This window comes from Pomacea canaliculata, linkage group LG8 (assembly GCF_003073045.1).
Source record: "Pomacea canaliculata isolate SZHN2017 linkage group LG8, ASM307304v1, whole genome shotgun sequence".
Taxonomy (NCBI): domain Eukaryota; kingdom Metazoa; phylum Mollusca; class Gastropoda; order Architaenioglossa; family Ampullariidae; genus Pomacea; species Pomacea canaliculata.
In genome coordinates, this window is record NC_037597.1 from 13,658,234 (window position 1) to 13,679,173 (window position 20,940).

The 20,940-nt window shown below is 40.0% G+C and overlaps 3 protein-coding genes across 11 annotated transcripts in view; all 3 read right to left on the bottom strand.

Annotated features, from left to right (window-relative positions):
- Window positions 1–1,983: 1,983 nt before the first annotated feature.
- On the bottom strand, window positions 1,984–5,827 carry LOC112571074. Of its 2 annotated transcripts, none has more exons than XM_025249881.1 (6): window positions 5,770–5,827; window positions 4,679–4,943; window positions 4,297–4,415; window positions 3,974–4,114; window positions 3,520–3,654; window positions 1,984–2,473 (listed from the first exon to the last, which is right to left on the bottom strand). In XM_025249881.1, the coding sequence occupies exons 1-6, from the start codon at window positions 5,810–5,812 to the stop codon at window positions 2,070–2,072; spliced, it is 1,107 nt and encodes a 368-aa protein (XP_025105666.1). In that variant the 5' UTR covers window positions 5,813–5,827; the 3' UTR covers window positions 1,984–2,069. The 2 variants fall into 2 exon arrangements, with proteins under 2 accessions (XP_025105666.1, XP_025105665.1); XM_025249880.1 differs by lacking the exon at window positions 5,770–5,827 and adding an exon at window positions 5,527–5,641.
- A 1,444-nt stretch (window positions 5,828–7,271) lies between these two features.
- LOC112571073 lies at window positions 7,272–11,624 on the bottom strand. The gene is made up of 6 exons (XM_025249879.1): window positions 11,478–11,624; window positions 10,154–10,418; window positions 9,771–9,889; window positions 9,427–9,567; window positions 8,686–8,820; window positions 7,272–7,779 (listed from the first exon to the last, which is right to left on the bottom strand). Exons 1-6 carry the CDS (start codon window positions 11,524–11,526, stop codon window positions 7,373–7,375), a joined length of 1,116 nt encoding a protein of 371 aa, XP_025105664.1. The 5' UTR covers window positions 11,527–11,624; the 3' UTR covers window positions 7,272–7,372.
- Window positions 11,625–12,161: 537 nt separating this feature from the next.
- Window positions 12,162–20,940, bottom strand: part of LOC112569841 (ral GTPase-activating protein subunit alpha-1-like) — a 58,293-nt gene continuing 49,514 nt past the window's right edge. For 7 of the 8 annotated variants that reach the window (XM_025247861.1, XM_025247865.1, XM_025247858.1 and 4 more), the window contains one exon: window positions 12,162–18,654. In XM_025247861.1, coding sequence (XP_025103646.1) covers window positions 18,476–18,654 — 179 coding nt within the window. In that variant the 3' untranslated portion in view covers window positions 12,162–18,475. The remainder of the gene's footprint in view (window positions 18,655–20,940) is intronic. The other variant, XM_025247863.1, reaches the window with a different exon arrangement.

Below are 20,940 nucleotides of genomic sequence, written 5' to 3' on the forward strand. Positions count from 1 at the left end.
GTCTCGTATTGCGAAGTTTTCTCGAGCTACAGGCATTGCAAGGAAAAATGTCAGTAAGTAGTATAAAAAGTAAAGCAATTCTCATTACTTTGACCGCCCCTTGAAATGTCCAGATGGGATTAGTACACGTGTATATATATACACACGTGCTTGCCTGCCACCACAAAATAATAATTAAGTTTATATAGACCATATCCAAGTCTTGTACGCAAGCTTAAGACGCTTAAAAAATCATGATAAAGAGAAATTGAGGGAACTGTGTAAAAGTGTATTGCTATATCTTATTAACATCTGAACGATTACGTTCGTAAGGGTACAGTACGCAGTCCTGCATATGTTGCATTAATTGCCCCCTCTGCTAGTGTCACTAACCCTTATTCTCTGGAGTCGTTACCATTAAATCTCAATAAAAATCAATGATCGCCCTTTTACTGCCTAACCTCAGCGAGTCTTCACATTGTTCTGCGTTCTACATCTTTGTGACTATTTCGTGATCTTGTTCGGGGCATTGAGTTTGCCTTTGGCTTAAATATTGCGGTCTTCCAATTCTCACTTTATTATTATTATTTTTGGACCTCCAACCGATGGAAATGGAGTTGTGATGGCTGTGCGGGTTACTGGTACGTGTTCCTGCCTGGTCTGGAGCCAGACTGGTCTTCTGCATGCAGCTTCTCCGCGGTATAGTGTTGAGACAATTATGCATTACTTTTAATACCAGTTTGCCAGGGTGGCTGATTAAGCTCGTAGTTCTGTCGTTTTGGTGTTGTTTATTGTTTCATTTCTTTGGAAGGACCGTGACGGCGTCCACACTTTGGGCCATATTTTTGCGTTCCATGATTCTTTGTCACAGAGCAATAAGGCCATTGTTGGTTCTATCCCGCCCTGCATGAGCATCAGCTAGGTCGTTGTCAACGCCAGGTGCATGACTTCCCTCCCTTAAGATTGCATACCCACCTCTTGATCTCTTCCTGATTTCTTTCTTCGAGGTCATCCTTCGATCCTTCGGTCATAGAAGGATGTCATGTGTCACCCGTGATTGTTTTTTCTTCTTTTTTCGCCCTAATATACCTCGGAATTAGCACCTGTCTGATGTTTCCAGCGAGGGTGTGTACATCACGATGAACCAAGGTGAGGGCGGTGAATTTACCATGAAGATCTCTAAAATGTTTGGGCCGTGCAGCTTCATCAAGTTAAAGCCATTTTTTTTTTTTCGCTCGCACTCTGCCAGTCCTTTTATTGTGCTGAACTGCCCCGTCATGCTATGTAAGCAGGTTTTTCTGCATTACAGGTACAGCGAATGTTTAATATATGCACTTCATGGGGAAACCTGACTGAAAGCATTTTAGCATCTGCGCCATAAACCGCCCCAAACAGCCGCACACACAAGGATGTCGTGTTCATCATCGTGAGCTGAGATAGTTTGGTAACTCAGTTTAACCTGACAAGGGCATTTTGCAAAGTTACAAGTCCTTGAAATCGAGAGCAAGGTTAAGTCTTTTAACGGTTAGGTTAAGCCTCTGACGTTTCTGAAGTCGGTGGGTGTTCAAAGTTGTGACTGATCGATATCCGGGTCGCTCGATCGTCTGGCAGCCCCCGTATGCACCCTTTGTGCCCAGCAGACTCTAAAATAGCGGCCACAGTAACATAACAGTCAAAAACCTTGTTCTCTGTGTGTCATGTGGCGGGAACAGAGAGTAGCATAAACGCTCCTTTGGTAGAGCATGGATGGGTTTTTATGCGATCCAGTGAAAAGCGCATTTTCAAAAAGTGCACTGGAAAAAATTGGTGACACAAGGGAGGCTTTCAACTTTCCCTCGTTCTTTCTACTCTTTTTTTTCTTTCTCTCATTCTCACACACACATACACGCATCCGCATTTTTATATACATACAAACTCACGCGTAAACACACCACGCACACTCAAATAGCTAATTAATAAATAAGTGCTCTTTATTACCATAATTTGCTCTTTCAAATAGTCGTTCTTGAAAAAAAAGAAAAAAAAAGAAAGACCATGACACACGATGTTCTGAAACACTGGGCCAACCTCAAAGCATTATGACTGTTTATCTACCACAGCAGCGCTCCCATAAAATGGGTGGCCAGGGTTGCGGTAGTGGATAACCCCTGAAGGGCAACAGTGACGCTTGACTTGTGCACGACCCTGACCTGCTGGCCAGCCTCGAGGCTGACGACGGCGCTTGCGGTGGAGTGCTTGTAATTGTAGTCGTCGTAGGTGTACAGCGACGCCACGACGTGATCTCCAGCCACGATGCTGACGTAGCAGGTCACCCCCGTTCCCACCAGCACGCCGGTCCGCAAGAAGTAAGTGCCCCTGACTGGCGCCGTGAAGATGCCGTTGGTGATGTTGTAGGAGTTGTCGGTGTGCTGCCCCAGGGTGTTGAAGACGACGTTAGCGTTGCTGGCCACGTTCACCGTCAGAGCCTGGTAGGCGTAGAAGCTGACTTTGGTCTCTGAAAACACGCTGAGCAGACGTTACATTGAGTCATGAGCTAAACAGCTAGAGCAGTGGTTCTTAACCTGGGTTCGATCGAACCCTAGGGGTTCGGTGAGTCGGTCTCAGGGGTTCGGCGGAGCCTCCGCCACGGAGGTCAAGACACACCCGCAATAAGTGATGACACTAAAGAAGGGTTCGGTGAACGTGCATATGAAACTTGTGGGTTCGGTACCTCAAAAAAAGTTAAGAACCACTGAGATAGAGTGAACGCTTGTGTGTGTGTGTGTGAACTGTGGCAGAAAAGTGACATATCTCCCTTAAAACATAAAACCGCATATCTCACTTCAATGCCGTCCCATACGTACCCACCGGACACAGAACAACCCCATTCTCTGCATTGCACCTCCACGTCCACCACATGCTTTAAGGAACACACACACACCTCTTTCGATATCAGCATTCAGTAAGCAGAATGATAATGAAAGGAAGGGCAGTGTCTCAAGACTATCACACAAAACTTCATTTGATTAACCTGCACATCACACCACAGAGAAAACGTTAGGACTGTCAGACTACGGTTAGGACCCTTAGACTTTACATTATCTTTTATTGCTTCCCCATGACTGCTGCAGATAAACCAGTTGATGTTACACAGCTTAGTCACTGTGTTTTCTGCTAACTGGTTGAGCTGGTGTCATAATCTACAGTCATGGATCAGCCGAGAGCAAAATGGTTCAACTCAACCTACTTGTCATTTATGCCCAAATCACACACACACACACATGCATTAACTCAAAGGAGGAGGGTGCTAATGTCGGGGTTATGCTATTTACCAGTGAAAACCTTCACTTTTATGTTATTTAATATCACAGTTATTCAGTGACGCAGTTAGGGCTTTCTTGGTTCAGTGCACATTGGGGTCTGATTTTCTGATTTTCAGCGCACCCTTGAATGCCCATTTCCTTCAGCTGTACGCTACTGTGCACAAAAGTGAACAGACGTGTCACATATTCCCCTCCACCATGTGAGAAATATTAAAAAAACAAGCACAATAATGTGTACCAGGAGTTATATCACGAAGCCGAGACAGCTCCCTGCCAAGTTCCTCCCCTCGGTTGCGAGCTGATTGGAAAATGTTGTCGATTGCACTGGATGTATCTGACATTGTCTTGGAGGAGCTGTCAGTTGATGACAACCCTGCAATTCAATCGATTTTATAGGCAGGTTATGGAGGAAGGAACAAAAGCTGACCAGAAACGACAAATAACATTTTTAGATTATAGACTCAGCAACAAATACAGATAATGACATAAAATAGCCATCGTTACCATACAGGTGATGACATATGTTGACTTATGCAACCTAACATACCCATGACTGTGACTGCCTTTACTTGTGCACATAATTATATCTCATGTGACTTGTACTGTTTGGTACAGGGAAAAATTGCAGTGATCATATTGCACAGTATCCTTTATTAATAATTGGATTATTATATAGCCTTGTCTGTATTTACAGGTCTGGGCAATGTCCCTCTGGGCATCCACTTCCAAGTGTGTGTCCTTGACCGACGTCAAGTCCCTGGCGAGGATGTCGAGGTCACTCTTCAGTTCCCGAAGCACTGTTTTGTAGAAGATGGGCACCGCGCCTTCTCGATCTGACACACAACGCACAGCAACGTCCCTTTAGTCCAGCGTTAATATTCTGGAGGATGTTGGTGGGGATTGTTAGAGAGGAAAAAGCCAGAGCAACAAAAAATATTCCACTACCCTGTAATCAGGTGCCCCGTACAGAGATAAATAGCCCTGCACAAGGAGACTTTATGTTAATAGTTTTTACCTAAGGACACCAGTTCTACGCTGTCCATGAAACGGTGGAGGCTGCCTTTGCTGTCGATGGACTCCACAACGCACACATACACGCCAGCTGCGAAGTCCTCCGGTTCACTGATGGTGACTCTGCCACATCACCACATGAGAGCTGGTGAATAGAGTGTTACCAACACAGTGTATGTACCTTTACACCTCTACAGCCAGTTCTCGATAGTCAAGCACTACCTTCTTCAGTCAACAGACCCCAAAATAAGTATTTATTGTGCTCGAATTACATAGATTTGCATATTATCAACAACAAAGCCTTTAGTGCCACTTGTAGGATAAGCTGCTTCTACATGAACCCTGCAACATAGACAGGACCAGTAGTGGCTTGTAAATACACCAACCTCAGCAACGACGACTTCAGATCAGTGGCCTGGTACACTTCCTTTGCTGTTATACCGAGTCCCACGGACACGTCCTCCATTTTGACGGGGTTGCCCACGACGTAGGTGACCAGCGGCTCCCGGTTACTCGCCTGCACCTTGAGGATCTGCAGGAGGAGCAGCTGGGCAATGTCGGTGGTCTCGGACGGACGACACACCAACTGAACACTTCTGGTCACTCCTGGTAAAAAGGAGGTAGGGGTCACATCTAGCTCCGCTCCCTCCACTGCAAAACAGGGTTTTCATGAAGACGGGGAACACTAGATGCAGCCAGGCTGGGCATGATGCTTGTCTTAAATATGGCCATGGAATAATTATGTGACTGTACTGCAAGTACTGCTGATCATTCGTTGTTACAGACCGACAGTCATGGATATCAAGGTGTCATTGTCATGGCAATGTTTTTTCACACAATTCTTCGCGCATGATGTGAATAATTAATACAACATATAATATACCAGTGTTAAAACTACTGAAGTGTAAATAGAGGAAGCAGTGGAGGAAGAGATGAGTCTCTCAGAGGCCTCTTGAATTCCTCTGAACAAAATAAAATAGTCAGCATTCTATTTTGCATGTGTGTAGTATTTCTGCTCTGTCTTCTCATCCGTTCTCATACTCACTACAAATGTCTGTGCTGTGTTTTTATTTCTTTGCAGGCTTCTGCCCTATTTCTCTTCCCCTAAATCCCAGCCAGAAAACTGCTCTCATCTCATTACCTGTCACCAGAACAACATATGGTCACAGGATTTTCAGTTCTCTGCAGTAAAACAGTGAAACTATTTTTCCTTCCACATCCCCCACATACCCACCATTGAATCCTTTAAACGAGTACAGAAGACACACCTCTTCCTTGAGCATTACTCCTAACAACTTTCCACTCAATGCTAGTCCGTCTTCATCCTTAGTCATCTTTGATCAGTTACCAGTACTGTTGTTTATCCTCCATGTCCTTCATATAATTTGTTCTTGTCTCAAGCATGTTCCTTACGAGAGTAAGTATCCTCTACAAAAATCATGCTTTTATTATTTACAATTACAAACTTTGCTCTCACCTGAAATGTGCATGCATAAAATTAAACACAGATTTTTCCACATGTTCCCAGCCTTTACAACCTTCGTTTTGTTCACAGAAAATAAGACCATTTAATGCAGATTACTTCTGGTAAAACCCTTAAAGCTTAAAAAAAAAATAAATAAATATAGGCCAATCATTACAGCTATCTGTTGATCGTGAGAAAAAGCAGATGTTGCATTGTATCCTATCAAAGTGGCTTTCAGAATTATCAGTAAAAACAAGTTTAAAACTGATAGTGGATTTTAACAAATTTATTAAATAAATGATTAGAAAAGGAATGAGGAAAAGACCAGGAAAAAAGAATAATGTACTTTTCTGGATGGTTATAATATTGCCAATAAAAGTTAAACTGATAATATAAATGAGCACTTAAATTGCAAGTTTGACTCAACTAGAAACAGGAAAAGTTCACAATTTTGTACAGCATGTGAACTGAAGGCTAAATAAGTACACTGAATTTCGGCACCATCTCCACGTCAGATGTGTACATTTCTTGAGATAAAAATTGTTAATCCTAGAGAATGACGTTTATAAAATATTTTTGCTATATACCATTTTCTTCACACAAAACAGTATAATTGTACGTCTTGCTCTATTTTATTCGGCCATCAGATGTACATGATAATATCTGCTTCCCAAATGAATGAGCTGAGACTACATACATACCAGTAAGTCAGGATATTCCTTGATTGGTACGCTTGCTTCGCAGGGCTTATAGTTGTGTGTGTCATCTGAATCTACATGCATGATAATTAAAATGATGGTGTCGAGATTTTTTGCTAAAGCCTTTTTCCGCAGTGTGTTGTACCACCTATAATGTATAATGTAATGGTTAATTTTTAAATGATGTTGTTTTTAATATTTATTAAGAACTGCTTAGTCGTGCCACAAACTGTCGTATGTGATCGAGTCTTCAAATCGAGCAGACGACAACCGGAAAGTAGGCCACGTGCGTGCATGTGTGTACAAAGCCATGTGGGTTGGAGATTAAGTCACGTGAGCGAGAGGAGGCCAATCACAAGGCTCGACTAAGGTTCCTATTACATGTATAACATTGTGTTAGGAAAAATAAATTTGCATCCGGGTCGCTCGATCGTTGGCAGCCCCAGTACGCACCATGTGTAAAATAGCGGCCACACTAACATAACAGTCGAGAACCTTGTTCTCTGTGTGTCATGTGGCGGGATCAGGGAGTTATATAAACGCTCCTTTTGTATAGTATGGTTGGTCTTTTCTGCGATCCAATGAAAAGCACATTTCCAAAAACCCCACCGGGAAAAAAAAATGTTCACACATGGGAGGCTTTCAACCTTCCCTATTTCTCCTCTTTCTTTCTATTCTCTTTTTCTTTCTCTCTCATTCACACACACACACACATCAGCATGCTTATATACAAACTCACGCGTAAACACACCACGCACACTCATAGAGCTAATAAATAAATGCTCTTTAATTATTACCACAATTTGCTCTTTCAGAACTCTTTAGTGGTTCTTGAAAAAAAAAAAAAAAAAGAAAGACCATGACACACGATGTTCTGAAACACTGGGCCAACCTCAAAGCATTATATGACTGTTCATCTACCACAGCAGCGCTCCCATAAAATGGGTGGCCAGGGTAGCGGTAGTGGAAAACCCCTGAAGGGCAACAGCGACGCTTGACTTGTGCACGACCCTGACCTGCTGGCCGGCCTCGAGGCTGACGACGGCGCTTGCGGTGGAGTGCTTGAAGTTGTAGTCGTCGTAGGCGTAGAGCGACGCCACGATGTGATCTCCAACCACGATGCTGACGTAGCAAGCCACCCCCGCCCCCACCAGCACGCCGGTTCGCAAGAAGTAAGTGCCCCTGACTGGCGTTGTGAAGATGCCGTTGGTGATGTTGTAGGAGTTGTCGGTGTGCTGCGCCAGTGTGTTGAAGACGACGTTAGCGTTGCTGGCTACGTTCACCGTCTGCGGCGCCTGGTAGGCGTAGAAGCTAACTTTGGTCTCTGAAAACACAGCGAGCAGACGTCTGATTAACCCCTTCGATGCTGACCATACTGTGCGGTACCATTGATCTGTACTCTTGCTCCAAGGGGTTGGGGGTAGAGTGCGAATGTTCATTTACTTCTTACACAAGGATTTGGGGCGGGGATGGTTAACTAGCGGGGGTTAACTGCTGATGGCTTCCCCCCCACACCCCACCAGACACAGAACAACTGCATTCCCTGCATTGCACCTTCCCGACCACCATATGCTTTAAGGAACACACACACACACCTCTTTCGATTTCAGTATTCAGTAAGCAGAATGATAATGAAAGGAAGGGCAGTGTCTCAAGACTATCACACAAAACTTGATTTGATTAACCTGCACACCACACCACAGAGAAACCGTAAGGACTGTCAGACTACGGTTAGGACCCTTAGACTATACATAATCTTTTATTGCTTCCCCATGACAGCAGCAGATAAATCAGTTGATGTTACACAGCTTAGTCACTGTGTTTTCTGCTAACTGGTTGAGCTGGTGTCATAATCTACAGTCCTGGATCAGCCGAGAGCAAAATGCTTCAACACAACCTAATTGTCATTAATGCCCAAATCTTACTCACATACACATGTGCGCATTAACTCAAAGGTGGAGGGGTGCTAATGTCGAGGTTATGCTATAAAAATAAAAACCTTCCCCCCCTTTTTTTTCATCATTTAACATCACTATATAGTTATTCAGTGAAGCAGTTAGGGCTTTCTTGGTTCAGTGCACATTGGGGTCTGATTTTCTGATTTTCAGCGCATCCTTGAATGTCCATTTCCTTCTGCTGTACGCTACTGTGCACAAAAGTGAACACATGTGTCACATAATCCCCTCCAACATATGAGAAATATTAAAAAGACAAGAACAATAATGTGTACCAGGAGTTATGTCACGAAGCCGAGACAACTCCCTGCCAAGTTCCTCCCCTCGGTTGCGAGCTGATTGGAAAATGTTGTCGATTGCACTGGATGTATCTGACATTGTCTTGGAGGAGCTGTCAGTTGATGACAACCCTGCAATTCAATCGATATTATAGGCAGGTTATGGAGGAAGGAACAGCAGGCTGACCAGAAACGACAAATATCATTTTTAGATTATAGACTCAGCAACCAGGCCTGACGAGAGGGGGGGACAAGGGGGTCTGGTGTACCCGGGCCCGCGGCTGTCAAGGGGGCCCGGCCTTGGTCAGTGGATTTTTTTTTCTTCTTTTCCTTTTCTTTTTCTTTTAAAGAAAGGTCTAAGGACAGAACACCCAAGCATTACACATGCAGAAGTTGAGTTTCAGGTCTGTAGAATACAATTTCGAGGAAAATAATTTACGATTACAAGTACAAGGGGCCCGGAGAGGTCGTCTGTCCCGGGGCCCGGGCTGGCTCTAGGCGACCCTGTCAGCAACAAATACGGATTATGACATAAAATAGCCATCGTTACCATACCATAGGTGATGACATATGTTGACTTATCCAACCTAACATCATCATGACTGTGACTGCCTTAACTTGTGCACATAATTATATCTCATGTGACTTGTACTGTTTGGTAGAGGGAAAAATTGTAGTGATCATATTGCACAGCAATTATTAATAATTGAGCTATGATATAGCCTTGTCTGTATTTACAGGTCTGGGCTCTGTCCCTCTGGGCATCCACGTCTGAGTGTGTGTCCTTGACCGACGTCAAGTCCCTGGCGAGGATGTCGAGGTCACTCTTCAGTTCCCGAAGCACTGTTTTGTAGAAGATGGGCACCGCGCCTTCTCGATCTGACACACAACGCACAGCAAAGTCCCTTTAGTCCAGCGTTAATATTCTGGAGGATGTTGGTGGGGATGGTGAGAGAGGAAAAAGCCAGAGCAACAAAAAACATTCCACTACCCTGTAATCAGGTGCCCCGTCCAGAGATAAATAGCCCTGCACAAGGAGACTTTATGTTAATAGTTTTTACCAGAGACGGCTATGTTTTTACCTAAGGACACCAGTTCTACGCTGTCCATGAAACGGTGGAGGCTGCCTTTGCTGTCGATGGACTCCACAACGCACACATACACGCCAGCCGCGAAGTCCTCCGGTTCGCTGATAGTGACTCTGCCACATCACCACATGAGAGCTGGTGAATAGAGTGTTACCAACACGGTGCATGTACCTTTACACTTCTACAGCCAGTTCTCGATAAGTCAAGCACTACCTTCTTCAATCAACAGACCCCAAAATAAGTATTTATTGTATTCGAATTACATAGATTTGCATATTATAAGTAACAGAGCCATTAGTGCCACTTGTAGGATAAGCTGTTGCTACATGAACCCTGCAACATAGATAGGACCAGTAGTAGCTTGTAAATACACCAACCTCAGCAACGACGACTTCAGATCAGTGGCCTGGTACACTTCCTTTGCTGTTATACCGAGTCCCACGGATATGTCCTCCATTTTGACGGGGTTGCCCACGACGTAGGTGACCAGCGGCTCCCGGTTACTCGCCTGCACCTTGAGGATCTGCAGGAGGAGCAGCTGGGCAATGTCGGTGGTCTCGGACGGACGACATACCAACTGAACACTTCTGGTCACTCCCGGTAAAAAGGAGGTCGGGGTCACATCTAGCTCCGCTCCCTCCACTGCAAAACAAAGTTTTCATGAAGACGGGGAACACTAGATGCAGCCAGGCTGGGCCTGATGCTTGTCTTAAATATGGCCATGGAATAATTATGTGACTGTACTGCAGGTTCTGCTGATCATTCCTCGTTACAGACCGACAGTCAGGGATATCAAGGTGTCATTGTCATGGTAATGTGTTAACAATTAAGCCCTCGTCATTAGGGACATCATGGTGTTACAGGTCCTTACAGTCACCCCCTCCAGCTAGTCTTCTAAGATTAGTTCCGTTTTCGCCAACTGGCCATGAAGGAAAACCAAGGTGACAGCAGAAAGGCAAAGCGTTTAACAGATTCTAAGAAAGATTAGGAATAATTACACTGTTATCCCTATCATCAAATGAGTATAGCTGAGGTTACACATCAATATAATCATTGCCAGCTGTGGGTGTGATGAAATCAGAAGTAGCCCCAAAAAGTCCACACAATGTTTTTTCACACAATTCTTCGCGCATGATGTGAATCATTAATAGCAACATATAAACCAGTGTTAAAACTACTGAAGAGTAAATGGAAGAAGCGGTGGAGGAAGAAATGAGTCTCTCAGAGGCCTCTTGAATTCCTCTGAACAAAATAAAACAGTCAGTATTCTATTTTGCATGTGTGTAGTATTTCTGCACTGGCTTGTCACATATGGTCACAGGATTTTCAGTTATATGCAGTAAAACAGTGGAACTATCTTTCCTTCCACATCCCCCACATTGAATACTTTAAACGAGTACAGAAGACACACCTCTTCCTTGAGCATTACTCCTAACAACATTCCAAACAATGCTAGTCCATCTTCAACCTTTGCTACTAGTCTTCCTCTGCAGAATCATACCCTTAGTTCATGTTACCAGATTCATCTTTGCATTTTTTATATTTGTCCTTTATTAGTCATCTTTTATCAGTCACCAATGCTGTTGTTTATCCTTCCATCCTTCACATGTTGTTCTTGTCTCAAGCATGTTCCTTACGAGAGTAAGTATCTGCTATAAAAATCACGCTTTTATTATTTACAATTACAAACTTTGCTCTCACCTGAAACGTGCATGCATAAAATCAAAATCAAACACAGATTTTTCCACATGTTCCCAGCTTTTACAACCTTTGTTTCCTTCACAGAAAAAAAAGACCATGTAATGCGGATTACTTTAGGTAAAAGCCTTTGAGCATTGAAAAAAAAATATCGGCCAATCATTAGAGCTATCTGTTAATCGTGAGAAAAAGCAGATGTTGCATTGTATCCTATCAAAGTGGCTTTCAGAATTATCAGTAAAAACAAGTTAAAAACTGATAGTGGTTTTTAACAAATTTATTAAATAAATGATTAGAAAAGGAATGAGGAAAAGACCAGGGAAGAAGAATAATCTGCTTTCCTTGATGGTTATAATAGTGCCAATAAGGATTTTATCACTATTTGAATGGAGTGGATTTTGTAAGTTTTAGTCCTCTGAATTGACAGTTTAGTGCCTTTTCCAGTGGTAATCAGTGACTACTTTTAAAACTTGAATGAAAAAAAAAAATAAAACTGTGTGAAGGAACTTCTGATTGATACTATTTTTACTGTAAATGTTTCTAACAAGGTCCAAAAGTTAACAAATGGAGATGATGTTTTCAGGTGACATGTACCAAGTTAGGGAATATTTCCCTTGGGTCACCATGCATGTGCTGACACTCTCACTTGTTCACATAAGAGGCCAAGAAACAACAGACTTCCACAAAAATATGAATATAGTTTATACAGACACTGATTAAAGAGTAGCATTATTTCCATTTAAATCAACAATAAATAAACACATTAGTTCAGGATCATGAGAGTGCTATAAGAGCTACAGTCAAGTACGCGGTACACCAGCATCTTGTTATTCAGTTGTCAGTATATATGCTTAGCATCATGTCTTGTTAGTAGTATAACAAGTACCCAGATGGAACCACTGTTCATGAATGTCAAGCAAAAAAGGTAAACAACTGATACATTTTTAACCAGGCGCTGCAAATGTCGTGGTGTCACAATGCTGCCAACCACACAGCACACATCAACTCTCACATGGGGCCTGGCTTACCTCCAGCATATCTGATTGCTTCATGTTTTAATCTTTGCTAAAGTCCTCAAATTGCTGAAGCTGGCCCATTGTATTGCACTGTTCAAAATGGGCCAAAACAAAGTGAGGAAAGTAATAAATGTATTTTTTACAAGCCTGTGTGTTCATAATTATAGGAAACGGAAAAACTAGATCGGCAGATGTTAGGGGATAGTAGTAGTAGGCTGTTCATAGAATGTGGGGTAAAAAAAAAACCTTTCACTGGAATGTTTGTCCTGAATCTGAAACATTTTTGGTTTGGTTGGGAACTTTTGGAGCATGGGTGAACCGTGATCTTTCCTTGGATGTCATGAATAGTCACCTGTACATGCATGTTAAGTTTCTCTGTTCTCCATAACAGTGAGAGAGAGAGAGTGTATGTGTAGGGGAGAGAGACTGAGAGAAAGTCTTGCCCAATCAAAGAATACCAAGCACATCACATCATTTTTCATATTACAAAGGAAAATTTAAAAGGCAGTACAACTGGGTAAACTGGTATACAAGGTCAGGTGTATCAGACCAACTAGTATGTGTTGTCTGGTTCAGACACTTGCAAACTACTAGACAATCTACTTCCCCAATTTTTCCCCCCCCCAAGTTAGCAACAGGTACATGGCTTACCTTGTCCCCTTTGTAATAGTTCATTTACATATATCAGTTTTTTTTTAAAACTATGTGATATGGCTGCTGTTACCTAACATGATACAGTTGTAGTTACCTAGCTTGCAATATTCCTTCTACTTTATTGCTCACATTCTTTTCCTTTTTTTGGTAAACATCATTTATGGTTGTTTATGAGCAGTGTATGCTCAGAAAAGACCACAAATTTTAAACAAGCCCGAGATTCTACCTGACAGTTCAGTCAGTTGTCATTGAATAACAAGGTACTGGTGTGCAGGTTACTTATAAAAAATCACACATATGCGACTTGCCCTTAAATTGCATACAAGAAAAATGGGAGTTAAAATCTAGGAGTAAAAGTTGCCACTAGGGCCTGGTAAACAATTTGTGTCAGATGCTGCTCCAAATTATCAGTCATCTTCCTCTCTTTCATACCATTTCAGCTACACAGAAAGTAGGTTATTTTAACATGCTGTCACATGAGCGTAAAATCTGCCAATCAAAAATAGGTTAATTAAATTAAAACAAATAAATAAATCTTTCAACACAATGGATTCCTTATCCCATGCCACACAATACGTAACAGCAGCATATTCAGTTGTATATCCAGATATAATGATCATACATTTGGCATCCTACATGATTTTCAAAGTTTACATGTATTTACATCAGTAATAAAAAACTATATTCACATTTTCAACTTCTTTCTCTCTCTCACACACAAACAAAAGATAATTCTTTTTGTGTTCAGCACAACAATTTGTCATGAGAGTAAAATATACAGAGTTCCCCCACAACACCCATAGGTACACTGATAAAATCTACCAGTGTATAGATGATGCCAAAAAAGAAAGGATACACAGACATCTCAAACATGCAAGGAAACTTGTGGTCTCAGATGTCCAAGATGGTGAGCAGGCTGAAACAACTAGAATATAAGAATGGAAGCACCAGGCACTCAACTGTGAAACAAAATCCACAGCTCCAAACATTTCAGACTACAGTATTAATACTGGTTACCATCACTTGTAAATTTGCATATCTTCACAAAGCAGCAAGACTGAAAAAAAAAAAAAAAATGATAATGATTTTATGCTGAGCATGCAGGTGAAGGCCATGGCACAGTGAGTAGCAGTTAGTTGTTTTTTTCTGACATGATCAGCACACTTTTGTTAACCACAGCATGCCGATGCACATGCCCCAAGTGAACTGAGAGTCTGCTGGAGCAGATGAACTTCAATGAAAGTAACTCAAAACTGACAGATTTTGATTTCACTATTTAATCTGAAGAAAGATATGTAAAAAGACAGGAGGAAGACAAGAGTATCACAGAAACGTGATTTGATTTACACAAGCTCATCACACCAGAAAGTAAACATTAGAACCATCAGGCTACAGAACCTCTTCTTCTTCTTTGCCATTAAACTACAGGTAAACCAGTTGATGTTACACAGCTTGGTCACTTTGAGTTATGATAACGCTGAGCAGATGTCAAATTTTACAGTCATGGGTCAGTTGAGAACATTTCTTGAAATGTACCACTTGTCATCAATGCACAAAACAAACAAAAGCAAAGCATGTATACATATAACACCAAGCAAACATTTCACTGCTATCTTTTCTATCTGCACATATGTCATGATTACAAATACACAAATCTCTCTATATCAGCTCAATAATCTTTGATTATACTTCTGTTTAATCTGAATAATCCATCTGGTGAAAGGAGCAAAAATTTTATATGCTCCATGGTTTTATACACTGTTACCATTTGCAACTTACTAGGAACATCATCAATACCTTTTTTCGGATTTGTGTCATATAGTTTCTGAATCTTTTTGTGTGTATACTTTCACATCACATATTGCTAAGCTGATTTGAGTGAAATACATTTTGCATGCTTGTTTGAGTCAGTGCACATGCTAAGGTTTAATTCAGTACATTTTAAAGTGTTTGTTTTAATGCCCATTTTATCCTGCTGGTGAAAAAATGAAAAAAAAAGCATAGTCAACAAACAATGTTGGTGGGAAAATCATTCTCAAGAAATGATAAATTGGATCAAAATCATGAAGTTCATTTTGCCAGCGGTAGCCACTGGAGCTACAGTGGCAATGAGTGGATGACAGACGATCCTTCCAAATGGAGCACTATCAATCATCTATTAAATTGAGATAAAAACTGACTGACCACAACAGCCTAGCCTCTACCTTCTGCAGAACAAGAGCAGCATGGATCAGCTGACACCAGAGCTAGAGCTGAGAGTTACTGTGACTACATCATTAAAAGACTGTAACAGTTTCATCATCTTTCCATCCTGATTTGATGGTCTTATGCCTCATACAAAATATGTTAAAGTTCATCTTGACATTATGCTCTGTCAGTGATTAAGTCTAAGCTAGACATACTTTACATCTCTGAAGTGTCAGTATAATGTTTCTCGAGTCTGAACAACACATGCTTTACAAAAACCTAGCCTTACCTACCCACAGCTTCTACTCTCTTGTTTTGGCTTCTTTTCACATTGACAATGTACACCTATCCTCATTTCAAACTATACAAATGTTCATTTACAGATAATACAAGTTCAATACTATTTTTCAGTCAGATGAGCACACACACATACACACAATTCTTGGTTCTAATCTGTAATAATATCAACAAAGTTTGCCTGAGCTGGATGAGGATTGCACATGAAAGCTTTAGTTCACATTATCATTGCAATTACTTTTCATAAGACTAAAGCCAAGTAATGCTGACAGCAGTTAGATGCTAAGTGATAATGGATTAATATACCACACTTACTAAAATATTTCTGTAAAATAATGATGCACATAAATATTTTAAAAAACTCAAGCAAACAAACAAATTGTATTGTTGCTCTCTTAATGGAAAATTGTTTCTACTATGTCAAAATCTAGGTGCTTTGGAAACTAATGACTGAAAACTAGTGGTGAGAATATATTAATCCAAGATATGTATGTGATGTGTACATTAAATCAACAACAGAAATAAGAGTGAAGAAAAAGGAAGAGGTGGGCAAAAGAGGAAGGGGGCAGGAAAACAGGAAGGAAAAATGTTTTTTTCAAATACTGTCAACAAGCAAGCTGAGAAGTACTATAATGATTCAGTAATGTAACGGACACTACCATTCTATTATTATTCAAATTTGCAGCATCATGAGAAAGAGTGTGTGTGCATAATATTTAAAAGAAAAGTTGAAGTTAAGCTTGAAAATTTTCAGCAATCTTCTAGTAATCATATTGCTTGTTTAAAACTGTGTTTATCAGAAATATATGTAAGCACAGCTTAAAAAATATGAACTATTAATACCTTCCAAGTTTAGCAGTGCAACCTTTAGCTATTGCACAATTTTGGTGAAATCTACTGAGCTGGACACTTGTGTAACATGACTAAGTTTACTTTGTATTTCACATCACACATCTGCTGAAGGATGCTAGCACACGTTGTAAGCATTAATTCAAAAGCCCAGATGCCATTACAATAGCAAAGAACACTGCATATCACAATAAACCAACCTTGCAAAAAATTATTTCATATCAAAACAGAGTGAAGGTAGAAATAAATAATATGCCCCTAACAAAATAAGCCATACATCTTTCCCTCTGAAAAAAAAAAGGAAAACAAAACGCCGTCACCTCACGATTGTCCGTTTATCACAAAGCCATCCAGCCAAAAGCCAATCTCATTCAGTAAAGTATAATACAATAGTTTGCCATTTGTGGACTACTATCAGACTATTTTCAGATATATGTTCATGTCTGTTTTTGTTTAAAATTTTACAGGGCTTGTTCTTGACCTGAAATCCAGATGATTAGTCATGTTTTCAACCAACAACCATTCAAAAATGTATGTCATATATTCATTTTCTATCCCTGGTACAAATATGTTGATTGCAGACATGAAAAAAAAAGTGGAGAATTGGACCTGCAGTGCATGCATGGTACAGAAAGACAGGCAGAAAACAGTTAATCTCTTGTCAATGTAATATATTTTTTTCTCAATATAAAATCATTTTCTGGAAAAAATATATTGCACAACATGATACATTACTGATACTAATGTAAATTATTTAACTTACAGATTAAAACTAGAATTCTTTTTACTTTAGAAAAAGTCTAGGTATATTTGATATTTTGTGGCTCAATATTGTTGTAGAAGAATGAGTAAAATGTACACACCATTATGGATGATATATAGCATTTGTTTTAGTTGTGTTGACAGCAGTGACAAAGAGTAAAGGTTGAAATGCATTCTAAAAATTGCAAAAATACAACTGTTTTAGGACATTTATTACAGTGGGAGATTCAGAGTTTCTGTCAAAGAAGGCAGCATAATCAGGAGAACAATAGCCCTTCATTATCAGGTTGGCTTTTTTTTTTAAATCCCCAAGTGTACAGTTTGTGTAACACTGATCTCTGTAGAAAGATGACAACAACAAAAATGTCATTCTACTTCAACCTTCTGTTTATCTAAGATGATCCAGAAACTCACAATGTGTCAACAAAATGGGGTTTAAGAAATTGTCGCTGTGCCTTATTGTCTGCTCTCTCCGATGAGACTTCTTGAGATGAAAGATTGTAGAAAGGTTTATCCTCTCACCTGCATTATTAGCACAACTGTTTCAAGATTTGCATGAAATATCTTTTAGCTCTGCTGTGACAAGGGATTTTTGTGTTTCCAATGAAGTAAGTGCAACCATGATGATAGCCCTATCCCCAAAGTATCACTGTAATGATTTTTGAAAGCAAGATGATTCCACAATACAAGTGTACCACACAAGTAGGTGACATGTTTTTTCAGTTACTGCTGGACAATATCACATGGCCAAAGAACAATAAAAACTTGTTTAGAAGAAATCATCCCAGAGGTCTAACTTGCTGAGATGAAAAATTGTCCTTTCAAACAATTCATTCTAAAGTGGTAATAAAGCTTTAGTAGGCATAAGCATGTTTGTACAACTGTGCGTGCATACATGTGCATAGACATACCCATAAATGAATGCAAATGCACAATTGACAGTCAACACCTATGCTACTGTATGAGAAGCACAAATAAAGCTAGTAAAAATACCTGCTAGAAAACAGCTGTAAACAGTCTCCCATGAATTCCGCATTACAAGTGCAAAAGCTATAGCATGCCACTAATAAATTTATCCTCCATCTGCTCATCAACCCTCCGCTTGATATGTTAAGAATCCTGAGAGTGAAATACTCTGTATGATGCCTAACAAATTTGTAACCATGAGTAATACTATCTTTGAAAGAAGTGTATTTAGTGCTTCTCATTTTTCTTTTCATTTTTGTTATATTTTCGTCATGATATGGCAGTTTGTCGCTTTTTCTGCTTGTCGCTGGGGCTGCTGGGCGGTGAGGCAGGAGGCAGAGACAGCTTGGGACCTGAAGATTTTCGTGACTTCATGGAGAGTCTGCGGGCAGTCCGTGCTAGCCTGTCTGTGACATTGGGGCCTGTGTCCAAGGGGGTGATTTCACTTGCTGAAAATCAGGATAATAATGTTTGGTCAGTGATAATAAGTGAACAGTTTCAAAAACTGAATGCAAACCACCAGTGAAGTGGAATCTTCTTCAGTAAAGCACCTTCTTTAAAATGATGAAACATTTGACTGGCATTTTATTGTTGTCAATATTATTCCGAAAGTTTTTCAAATGGTAATGATGGCTCCTTCAAGCACTGCATAATAATTACCAGATCTCTTTCTCTCTTACACACACAGATAATGAGAAATAGAGAAAGCAACAAAAATACATACAAAATTAAATAATCATGCTAATAAATGACAAATCAAATGAAGACTCGAATAATGAAAGCAAACAAGATTATCTAAGATATGACTGCCGATATGCAAGTCAAAATAACATACCCTAACAAAACCTAATCCAAACATTCCCAGACTTGCTGTTACATGCAGAGCACATGCAACATTCTCTAGAATGAGTGCAACCACAAATTTAAAACCAGCAAGGCCAGAAAGCAAAGAAAGAGAAAGAGAGATGAGGAGAGGGAGAGAGTGTTGGCCCCCACACGTGGGAAGTGAACAATTTTTTTGGGGGGTAGGGGGTAGTGAACGGGTTATTTTTATGAAGGTGGTGCTACCAAGCAGAAGTGTTATGCAATTATTATTTTACTCAGATTTACAGTGTTTTCAACATCTCTTTTTGCAGTGTCCAAAATGCTGGAAATTTACTCACTAACAATTATTTGTGTCGCCCAGGTAGTAAGAAACACGAATTGAAAGATACCGCAACAAGCTATGGCATCTTATTCAAACAATGCTATGCATTCCATGAGAACATTTCTTGAGTAAAAGTCTTCTTTGAGTATTCAGAAGCATATATGTAAATGCACCTGTATATGTGAAAGACAACAAAAACAAAAATCCCAAGAACACACAGAATGATACCAAAGTAATAAACATCCATTAATATCTATAGCACAAAAGGAGAAAATTATCATGCAAATTAAGAAAAAACCTAACAATGCTGATTGGATAATATCTATAGCACTTTCATAGTCTGACAATAGAGTTACAATAGCAATAACGAATAAAGGTGTGCATGTTGACAATAGTAATGCATACCAAGCAAACGTAATAACATGCTCTTTAATGTACAGAAATGTCTCAGTAAAAGAGATAACCATGCAGTTTTAATCAGTTCCATTACGTTTCCACCCTTCCTACCCCCACCTCAACACATAAGATATGTAGGCAAGTAGAGAGCTACATGAGGGAAAATAAGAGTGCAGTCTGTTCTTTACAGCTATGCCACTCAAAAGGATATGCCCTAAAATGTTCAGAAAAAAATAAAGTTTATGTTCTCAAGATATCTAAAATTATTTTCAAAGATTTATACTACAGCATCTTTCATTAGGAGTCACAAGACATGTGCCTCAAAGCATATGCAAATGCACACAGGCATATGCATGCTCAATTCATCAACAGATATGCAATACCAATGGACTCAATATATTAAGATACTGATTACATATTCTTGAGCTTAAAATTTTTTTTAAATTTATGTCTCTTACTCTAAAAACATGTGTAGTCATTCTTATCTCAGTTGTGAGAAGAAGTGGACTATACAGATTTATTGTATAGACATTTTTCTGAATCTTTACCTTTTCTCTACGAGAATTAAAATGAACCTAAAAACAGCTTTGCACTCTTACTCCTCCTGAGGTTAAGTGACCTATTTCTCAAGTTCTCCTTTAGTATTAGTATAATATGGAGAAAGTGGGAACAGAAGAGAATGCAGTTGTAATTCAAGTGAAATATGCATAATCATGCGTACGTTTAAAGAGTGAGAAAGGTAGATTACAGTTCTGAGACAGAACTTACCTACATGAGGGCCTTGTCGGGCTGCATCAAGGTTATTTGGTGCAAAGCACACTTTCAAACTTCAGGCCCATACATACCTCTCCAAATTAGGACAATGTGTGTGTTTGATATGAACATTTAGAGCAAATGCTGCTGCAATATTTAACATTTTCCCCTTTTCAAGCTTTTTTTACCTCCTGAATATTATTTTCCAAAGAACTGCTAAAATACAGGTGATATTTTATCATTTACTATCTCACGATATCAGAACATGAAAGAATTTTAACTAAAACAACAAATAAAAACATAAACGCGGTGAAGAGCAAGAGGGTGTCACCCAGTTCTTTAAAGTTCAGCAATTTCTAGCTCATTCATACATAAATTTTAATTTTGTAACTATTTATGTTCAACTGAACTGTGAAGCATTAAGGGCTAATACACTGAT

Excerpts from the sequence above, each read along its gene's own strand:
- LOC112571073 (XM_025249879.1), bottom strand. The coding sequence starts at position 11,526 with ATGTGGAAAAATCTGTGTTTGATTTTGATTTTATGCATGCACGTTTCA. Across the intron at positions 10,419-11,477 it reads TTTATGCATGCACGTTTCAG|TGGAGGGAGCGGAGCTAGAT; the intron begins GTGAGAGCAAAG and ends TTTGTTTTGCAG. Across the intron at positions 8,821-9,426 it reads GAGGGACAGAGCCCAGACCT|GGTTGTCATCAACTGACAGC; the intron begins GTAAATACAGAC and ends ATTGAATTGCAG.
- LOC112571074 (XM_025249880.1), bottom strand. The coding sequence starts at position 5,626 with ATGACTAAGGATGAAGACGGACTAGCATTGAGTGGAAAGTTGTTAGGA. Across the intron at positions 4,944-5,526 it reads CTCGTTTAAAGGATTCAATG|TGGAGGGAGCGGAGCTAGAT; the intron begins GTGGGTATGTGG and ends CCTGTTTTGCAG. Across the intron at positions 2,474-3,519 it reads GCTTCGTGATATAACTCCTG|AGACCAAAGTCAGCTTCTAC; the intron begins GTACACATTATT and ends GCGTGTTTTCAG.